We start from the raw sequence: 10,000 nt of genomic DNA, 5'->3' as shown, positions 1-10,000 counted from the left end.
TATCATGACAGCCACCAGAGGGCGCTCCACATCACTATCATGAGAGCCACCAGAGGGCGCTCCACATCACTATCTTGAGAGCCACCAGAGGGCGCTCCACATCACACTATCATGAGAGCCACCAGAGGGCGCTCCACATCACTATCTTGAGAGCCACCAGAGGGCGCTCCACATCCCTATCATGAGAGCCACCAGAGGGCGCTCCACATCCCTATCATGAGAGCCACCAGAGGGCGCTCCACATCACACTACCATGAGAGCCACCAGAGGGCGCTCCACATCACTATCATGAGAGCCACCAGAGGGCGCTCCACATCACTATCATGAGAGCCACCAGAGGGCGCTCCACATCACACTATCATGAGAGCCACCAGAGGGCGCTCCACATCACTATCTTGAGAGCCACCAGAGGGCACTCCACATCACACTATCATGAGAGCCACCAGAGGGCACTCCACATCACACTATCATGAGAGCCACCAGAGGGCGCTCCACATCACTATCATGAGAGCCACCAGAGGGCGCTCCACATCACTATCATGAGAGCCACCAGAGGGCGCTCCACATCACACTATCATAAGAGCCACCAGAGGGCGCTCCACATCACTATCATGAGAGCCACCAGAGGGCGCTCCACATTACTATCATGAGAGCCACCAGAGGGCGCTCCACATCACTATCATGAGAGCCACCAGAGGGCGCTCCACATCACTATCTTGAGAGCCACCAGAGGGCACTCCACATCACTATCATGAGAGCCACCAGAGGGCGCTCCACATCACTATCATGAGAGCCACCAGAGGGCGCTCCACATCCCTATCATGAGAGCCACCAGAGGGCGCTCCACATCACACTATCATAAGAGCCACCAGAGGGCGCTCCACATCACTATCATGACAGCCACCAGAGGGCGCTCCACATCACTATCATGAGAGCCACCAGAGGGCGCTCCACATCACTATCTTGAGAGCCACCAGAGGGCGCTCCACATCACACTATCATGAGAGCCACCAGAGGGCGCTCCACATCACTATCTTGAGAGCCACCAGAGGGCGCTCCACATCCCTATCATGAGAGCCACCAGAGGGCGCTCCACATCCCTATCATGAGAGCCACCAGAGGGCGCTCCACATCACACTACCATGAGAGCCACCAGAGGGCGCTCCACATCACTATCATGAGAGCCACCAGAGGGCGCTCCACATCACTATCATGAGAGCCACCAGAGGGCGCTCCACATCACACTATCATGAGAGCCACCAGAGGGCGCTCCACATCACTATCTTGAGAGCCACCAGAGGGCGCTCCACATCACACTATCATGAGAGCCACCAGAGGGCACTCCACATCACACTATCATGAGAGCCACCAGAGGGCGCTCCACATCACTATCATGAGAGCCACCAGAGGGCGCTCCACATCACTATCATGAGAGCCACCAGAGGGCGCTCCACATCACTATCATGAGAGCCACCAGAGGGTGCTCCACATCACACTATCATGAGAGCCACCAGAGGGCGCTCCACATCACACTATCATGAGAGCCACCAGAGGGCGCTCCACATCACTATCTTGACTCATGATTCACTCACATCTACATTTCCCATAACTCACTGCCGGACTCATCATCCCGGACTGCATCCACCCGTGTCTCATCATCTTGTTTAGCTCACCCCATATAGCCTGGCTCATCCTCCCACTCACTGCGAAGTTGTGTATGTTGTTACACTGCATTTCTGAGCGGTTCCACTGTTGTCCATGTTCCTGGTTTTTGATATCTGCCTGTGTCCTGGTTTTCCCGTTCCTGTCTAACCCTCTGGATTTACATTTACATTTACATTTATTCATTTAGCTGACGCTTTTATCCAAAGCGACTTACAATTGCTATATATGTCAGAGGTCGCACGCCTCTGGAGCAACTAGGGGTTAAGTGTCTTGCTCAGGGACACATTGGTGTCTCACAGTGGATTCGAACCCGGGTCTCTCACACCAAAGGCATGTGTCTTATCCATTGCGCCACACCACCCACTAAGGATTTGTTTGTTTGTATGGACTGCCTGCCAGTGTATGACCCTTGCCTGGATTTTGGATTACTCTAATAAACTGCATTTGGATCCTCAACCTTCGGAGCAGTTCGTAACAGTTGTGAAATTAGCACTAAGAGTTTTGAAAATGTAGGCCTACACCCATGACTGGGCTAGACTGGGCTAGACTGGGCTAAACTGGGTTTGACTGGGTTTGACTGGGCTAGACTTGGCTAGACTGGGTTTGACTGGGTTTGACTGGGCTAGACTGGGCTAGACTGGGTTTGACTGGGCTAGACTGGGCTAGACTCGGCTTGAGTGTGCTAGACTGGGATTAGACTGGGTTTGACTGTGCTAGACTGGGCTTGACTGGGCTTGACTGGGTTTGACTGGGTTTGACTGGGCTTGACTGGGCTAGACTGGGCTAGACTGGGCTAGACTCGGCTTGAGTGTGCTAGACTGGGCTAGACTGGGTTTGACTGGGCTAGACTGGGCTAGACTGGGTTTGACTGGGTTTGACTGGGCTAGACTGGGCTAGACTGGGTTTGACTGGGATTGACTGGGCTAGACTGGGCTAGACTCGGCTTGAGTGTGCTAGACTGGGCTAGACTGGGTTTGACTGGGCTAGACTGGGCTAGACTGGGTTTGACTGGGTTTGACTGGGCTAGACTGGGCTAGACTGGGTTTGACTGGGCTAGACTGGGCTAGACTGGGCTAGACTCGGCTTGAGTGTGCTAGACGGGGCTAGACTGGGTTTGACTGTGCTAGACTGGGCTAGACTGGGTTTGACTGGGTTTGACTGGGCTAGACTGGGCTAGACTGGGCTTGACTGGGTTTGACTGGGCTAGACTGCGCTAGACTGGGTTTGACTGGGCTAGACTGGTTTTGACTGGGCTAGACTGGGCTAGACTGGGCTTGACTGGGTTTGACTGGGCTAGACTGGGCTAGACTGGGTTTGACTGGGTTTGACTGGGCTAGACTGGGCTAGACTGGGCTTGACTGGGTTTGACTGGGCTTGACTGAGCTAGACTGAGCTAGACTGGGTTTGACTGGGCTAGACTGGGCTAGACTGGGTTTGACTGGGCTAGACTGGGCTAAACTGGGCTTGACTTGTTTGCCAGATATCCAGAAATGATTAGCCGTGTTAGGGTTAGGCGAGGGCTATAATCAGCCCAGAATAGAGACTAGAGTGCCGAACGCGTCTTTCCGCGCTCACGAGTAGTTTGAAAGATGGAATAAAATACCCGGGCCTTAATATTCTCCGACTGAGAGCTTCCAGGCCATAATCAGACGGCGCAATCTGATATTTATCTTTATTTCACAAAGAATAACACGCGTGTTGATCCGCATCCGCTCCATTGCGATCGGCTACTTTTACTTCAATTAGGCTTTTGCAATTTGTGGCAATTGTGACATTTATACAAAAGTTCAATAAAGTTACTGAGTCAATTCTGTTTTTGCTCGTCAAAGAACAAACAGCAGAACCGCTGCGCCTCCGAGCAACACGTGTTCTGTTCCTCAAAATATCTGCATTTTTGACAGAATCAGAGGAGTAAATGATAGGCTACCCATTCATAAATACAGTCGTTTGCAAGGTTAAACGAATTAGGATTTTTGAGCGAATCGGTTGAATAGAGGACTCAACTCCCTCATTAAGATGGAGATTTGCCGCCACCTACTGGCGGTGTTAGTATCATAGTTAAAATGTACTTATTTCATTTTTTTTCAATCATTTCATATTTCCACATTACATTTTTTACATTTTAAACATTAATCTCTTAACATAATTTATGCAATTATAATTTGCTGTTTAAATCCATACATGCCATGTCTAAACAGTGTCAATCCAAAAATGGATTTTATTGATACCGACTTCCTTTTATTTGGTCATAATAGCCATACACCGTGTCTTTGCATTCTGATTGTGAATCTGACATAAGAGGGCCGATAGCTATGGCAATGAATTTATTTGGCTTTATTATTAGTTTTAATCTTCTCTCAACTGAGAGAGCACACCCTGCATTATATTGTATTATATATTGTATTATAATGACTATTTAATATTAGCCTACTACTAAACTTTGACTATAGGCATGTTGCATATTATTTGTTCTAGGAACCTCAGAGCATATTTTAATTTTGATGTCATTTGTGCTACTCCATAATGATGTTTGTAGCGTAAGTAGGAAATAAACTCAAGCCCAGGCCCTAAGTCCACCTAAACTACTGTAAATAAACCTGATTGCTCATGATCGGCCACATGATGGCGCAAGATCACACAAATATATGAAAAAATCTAGGACACGAGAAAACTTTACAAAGCAGAATAGCATTCTGTAGTTTTAAAACAAACAAATAATTAAATATTCTCTCCTTCTTATTTTCCGTCAGTTCATCTGCTGGTTTTCCTTTCTATTAAAGACTCTAGAACATCTCTAAAGAATCAGCATTATTATTTCGGCACAATATGGTACGTGGACAAATCTACCCTTTTTCCATAAAAAAAAAAAAAAAAGATTCACTGCTATTACGCTTTTATCTTTTTACTGTATGTGTGAAGGTACCAATTTAGAGATATAACTACCGGTAAATATGAAGTTACTGTAATAACACAATTTGAAGAAAGTTCAGCTTACTGAATAAAAAAGCGTGTCGATCCAAACTGTAAAAGAGGTGGGACATTAGTAAAGATCGATAAAGAAACAAAAATATATTTATTTGCTCTCATATGTTGGTTTGTTAAAGTAGTGATGGTGTATTTACATCTCCTGCATGGCCGAGAGTGCATGTTTACACACGATCAGTGCAGTAAAGCTGTAGTTCAGACCCGCGGACCCCCCTCTCTCTCGCAGTGGTTCAGTCCATTAAACCCCGATATAAAAACTCCTCCGTGAGACTCGCGCCGCAGAAGAACCGCTAAGATGGAGCAAACCGAAGTAATCAAGCCAGAAACTCTGGACGATCTGATTAAAACTCTGCACAAGATTTTTGAAAGTGACTCTGTTAATGTGGAGGAAGTGCAGAGCATCATGGAAGCGTATGAAAGTAACCCTCAGGATTGGATGAAATTCGCCAAATTTGATCAGTACAGGTAATTATTATTATTATTATTATTATTATTATTATTATTATTAACGATATTACTTGTCATTTATTACTAAATAATGTTTAGGCAGTTATTTTGCTATACTCTGCTAATATTACGCATTTAGGCGTACAATCAACAGGTTTATGTATGTATATATATATTAAAGTCAAGTCAAGTCAAGCCACATTTATTTATATACCGCTTTTTAAGTATCAAAGCAGCTTCACACTGAAAACACAACTGAAGAGTGCCAATGAAATTAACATAAAGATAAAATGTTAATTTTATGCTGTAAACTTCTCAGTCTGCCTCTAAGCATCAGATGTAAACACAAACAGAGAATTAGACTTTAATTAGTCGACTTTTACACCAATTATCCCACAAATAATGTTCTTTTGTTTAGAGAAATATTGGGTCTCGAATGATGATTTTATTGCTTGAGTTGATGTTTTAAGGGGGCGGGGCTTCGCTTCAGGGGCGGGGATGACGCTGGCCAATCAGAGCGCGGCTCCTGGCGCACACCCGCTGCTCTCGTTCCATCAAATGTTCCAGCAGAAAAACACACATTCCCGACACATGGAACTAATCTCTCTAGACTGTTCGACACAAACTGTTCTCTTTATCTCATTCACTCAATTTACTGAAATCAATATGCGTAAGGAGTAGCAAAGCAGTGTGTGAGGGTTCATTCATTCACTAGCAGCAACAACAAACTGTGATTTTATTAGTAAATCATCATTAATCCCCAAAATCAACTCGTATAGGATGGAAATACAAAAGAACTGTATGGAAGCCCATTTCTGCCAGAGAAGAAATATTCATGCTTTTGTAAATCATAATAATTATGACAAAAGTCCAAATGATGATACAAAAAGTCATAACTACGATGCGCTAAATCATAAGAGATTTTTTTTTTTACTTCATCAGAATGGTATGAAACTTGGTAAAGGTTTTAACACAAAAAAAAAAAATCATGGATATGATTCAAAAAGTTTAAATGATCCTGAAAAAGACCGTCACACTTGAGCAGCTCGCGTCAGAAATGAGCAGATTGGAAACGAACGGGAACGGAAGTTCCTCTAGTGGAAGCGTTCGGCACTGCGTTCTAGGGGAAGCGTTCAGCACTGCGTTCTAGGGGAAGCGTTCGGCACCGCGTTCTAGGGGAAGCGTTCGGCACTGCGTTCTAGGGGAAGCGTTCGGCACCGCGTTCTAGGGGAAGCGTTCGGCACCGTGTTCTAGGGGAAGCGTTCGGCACCGTGTTCTAGGGGAAGCGTTCGGCACCGTGTTCTAGGGGAAGCGTTCGGCACCGTGTTCTAGGGGAAGCGTTCTGCACCGTGTTCTAGGGGAAGCGTTCGGCACCGTGTTCTAGGGGAAGCGTTCGGCACCGTGTTCTAGGGGAAGCGTTCGGCACCGTGTTCTAGGGGAAGCGTTCGGCACCGTGTTCTAGGGGAAGCGTTCGGCACCGTGTTCTAGGGGAAGCGTTCGGCACCGCGTTCTAGGGGAAGCGTTCTGCACCGCGTTCTAGGGGAAGCGTTCTGCACCGTGTTCTAGGGGAAGCGTTCGGCACCGTGTTCTAGGGGAAGCGTTCTGCACCGTGTTCTAGGGGAAGCGTTCGGCACCGTGTTCTAGGGGAAGCGTTCGGCACCGCGTTCTAGGGGAAGCGTTCTGCACCGCGTTCTAGGGGAAGCGTTCTGCACCGTGTTCTAGGGGAAGCGTTCGGCACCGTGTTCTAGGGGAAGCGTTCTGCACCGTGTTCTAGGGGAAGCGTTCGGCACCGCGTTCTAGGGGAAGCGTTCGGCACCGTGTTCTAGGGGAAGCGTTCGGCACCGCGTTCTAGGGGAAGCGTTCTGCACCGTGTTCTAGGGGAAGCGTTCGGCACCGTGTTCTAGGGGAAGCGTTCTGCACCGTGTTCTAGGGGAAGCGTTCGGCACCGTGTTCTAGGGGAAGCGTTCGGCACCGTGTTCTAGGGGAAGCGTTCGGCACCGTGTTCTAGGGGAAGCGTTCGGCACCGTGTTCTAGGGGAAGCGTTCGGCACCGTGTTCTAGGGGAAGCGTTCGGCACCGCGTTCTAGGGGAAGCGTTCTGCACCGCGTTCTAGGGGAAGCGTTCTGCACCGTGTTCTAGGGGAAGCGTTCGGCACCGTGTTCTAGGGGAAGCGTTCTGCACCGTGTTCTAGGGGAAGCGTTCGGCACCGTGTTCTAGGGGAAGCGTTCGGCACCGTGTTCTAGGGGAAGCGTTCGGCACCGCGTTCTAGGGGAAGCGTTCTGCACCGTGTTCTAGGGGAAGCGTTCGGCACCGTGTTCTAGGGGAAGCGTTCGGCACCGCGTTCTAGGGGAAGCGTTCTGCACCGTGTTCTAGGGGAAGCGTTCGGCACCGTGTTCTAGGGGAAGCGTTCGGCACCGCGTTCTAGGGGAAGCGTTCGGCACCGTGTTCTAGGGGAAGCGTTCGGCACCGCGTTCTAGGGGAAGCGTTCTGCACCGTGTTCTAGGGGAAGCGTTCGGCACCGTGTTCTAGGGGAAGCGTTCTGCACCGTGTTCTAGGGGAAGCGTTCGGCACCGTGTTCTAGGGGAAGCGTTCGGCACCGCGTTCTAGGGGAAGCGTTCTGCACCGTGTTCTAGGGGAAGCGTTCGGCACCGTGTTCTAGGGGAAGCGTTCGGCACTGCGTTCTAGGGGAAGCGTTCAGCACTGCGTTCTAGGGGAAGCGTTCGGCACCGCGTTCTAGGGGAAGCGTTCAGCACCGTGTTCTAGGGGAAGCGTTCGGCACTGCGTTCTAGGGGAAGCGTTCAGCACTGCGTTCTAGGGGAAGCGTTCGGCACCGCGTTCTAGGGGAAGCGTTCGGCACCGTGTTCTAGGGGAAGCGTTCGGCACCGTGTTCTAGGGGAAGCGTTCGGCACCGTGTTCTAGGGGAAGCGTTCGGCACTGCGTTCTAGGGGAAGCGTTCGGCACCGTGTTCTAGGGGAAGCGTTCGGCACCGCGTTCTAGGGGAAGCGTTCAGCACGGCGTTCTAGGGGAAGCGTTCGGCACCGCGTTCTAGGGGAAGCGTTCGGCACTGCGTTCTAGGGGAAGCGTTCGGCACCGTGTTCTAGGGGAAGCGTTCGGCACCGTGTTCTAGGGGAAGCGTTCGGCACTGCGTTCTAGGGGAAGCGTTCGGCACCGTGTTCTAGGGGAAGCGTTCGGCACCGCGTTCTAGTGGAAGCGTTCAGCACGGCGTTCTAGGGGAAGCGTTCGGCACCGCGTTCTAGGGGAAGCGTTCGGCACCGTGTTCTAGGGGAAGCGTTCGGCACCGCGTTCTAGGGGAAGCGTTCAGCACTGCGTTCTAGGGGAAGCGTTCGGCACCGCGTTCTAGGGGAAGCGTTCGGCACTGCGTTCTAGGGGAAGCGTTCGGCACCGCGTTCTAGGGGAAGCGTTCAGCACCGCGTTCTAGGGGAAGCGTTCAGCACCGCGTTCTAGGGGAAGCGTTCGGCACCGCGTTCTAGGGGAAGCGTTCGGCACCGCGTTCTAGGGGAAGCGTTCAGCACCGCGTTCTAGGGGAAGCGTTCGGCACCGCGTTCTAGGGGAAGCGTTCGGCACCGCGTTCTAGGGGAAGCGTTCTGCACTGCGTTCTAGGGGAAGCGTTCTGCACTGCGTTCTAGGGGAAGCTTTCTGCACTGCGTTCCAGGGGAAGCGTTCGGCACCGTGTTCTAGGGGAAGCGTTCAGCACTGCGTTCTAGGGGAAGCGTTCTGCACCGTGTTCTAGGGGAAGCGTTCGGCACTGCGTTCTAGGGGAAGCGTTCTGCACCGTGTTCTAGGGGAAGCGTTCAGCACTGCGTTCTAGGGGAAGCGTTCGGCACTGCGTTCTAGGGGAAGCGTTCTGCACTGCGTTCTAGGGGAAGCGTTCTGCACCGCGTTCTAGGGGAAGCGTTCTGCACTGCGTTCTAGGGGAAGCGTTCAGCACTGCGTTCTAGGGGAAGCGTTCAGCACTGCGTTCTAGGGGAAGCGTTCGGCACCGCGTTCTAGGGGAAGCGTTCAGCACTGCGTTCTAGGGGAAGCGTTCGGCACTGCGTTCTAGGGGAGGCGTTCGGCACCGCGTTCTAGGGGAAGCGTTCGGCACTGCGTTCTAGGGGAAGCGTTCGGCACTGCGTTCTAGGGGAAGTGTTCGGCACCGCGTTCTAGGGGAAGCGTTCGGCACTGCGTTCTAGGGGAAGCGTTCTAGGGAAAGCGTTCTAGGGGAAGCGTTCGGCACCGCGTTCTAGTGGAAGCGTTCGGCACCGCATTCTAGGGGAAGCGTTCGGCACCGCGTTCTAGTGGAAGCGTTCGGCACCGCGTTCTAGTGGAAGCGTTTGGCACTGCGTTCTAGTGGAAGCGTTCGGCACTGCGTTCTAGTGGAAGCGTTCTAGGGGAAGCGTTCTAGGGGAAGCGTTCTAGGGGAAGCGTTCGGCACTGCGTTCTAGTGGAAGCGTTCTAGTGGAAGCGTTCTAGGGGAAGCGTTCTAGGGGAAGCGTTCTAGGGGAAGCGTTCGGCACTGCGTTCTAGTGGAAGCGTTCGGCACTGCGTTCTAGGGGAAGCGTTCGGCACCGCATTCTAGGGGAAGCGTTCGGCACCGCATTCTAGGGGAAGCGTTCGGCACCGCGTTCTAGTGGAAGCGTTCGGCACCGCGTTCTAGTGGAAGCGTTTGGCACTGCGTTCTAGTGGAAGCGTTCGGCACTGCGTTCTAGTGGAAGCGTTCTAGGGGAAGCGTTCTAGGGGAAGCGTTCTAGGGGAAGCGTTCGGCACTGCGTTCTAGTGGAAGCGTTCGGCACTGCGTTCTAGGGGAAGTGTTCGGCACTGCGTTCTAGGGGAAGCGTTCGGCATTGCGTTCTAGGGGAAGCGTTCTAGGGGAAGCGTTCTAGGGGAAGCGTTCTAGGGAAAGC

General features: G+C 51.2%; 1 protein-coding gene across 1 annotated transcript in view; it reads left to right on the top strand.

Annotated features, from left to right (window-relative positions):
• The first annotated feature begins 4,300 nt into the window (after positions 1-4,300).
• cdo1 (cysteine dioxygenase, type I) overlaps positions 4,301-10,000 on the top strand; it is a 22,827-nt gene continuing 17,127 nt past the window's right edge. Inside the window, exon 1 of the mRNA XM_079896491.1 lies at positions 4,301-5,115. Coding sequence (XP_079752617.1) covers positions 4,946-5,115 — 170 coding nt within the window. The 5' untranslated portion in view covers positions 4,301-4,945. The remainder of the gene's footprint in view (positions 5,116-10,000) is intronic.

Source organism: Squalius cephalus, assembly GCF_949319135.1.
Source record: "Squalius cephalus genome assembly, chromosome: 16".
In the NCBI taxonomy this organism is placed as follows: domain Eukaryota; kingdom Metazoa; phylum Chordata; class Actinopteri; order Cypriniformes; family Leuciscidae; genus Squalius; species Squalius cephalus.
The sequence above is the reverse complement of the archived record's forward strand: the minus strand, read 5'-3'. Positions and strand labels throughout refer to the sequence as shown.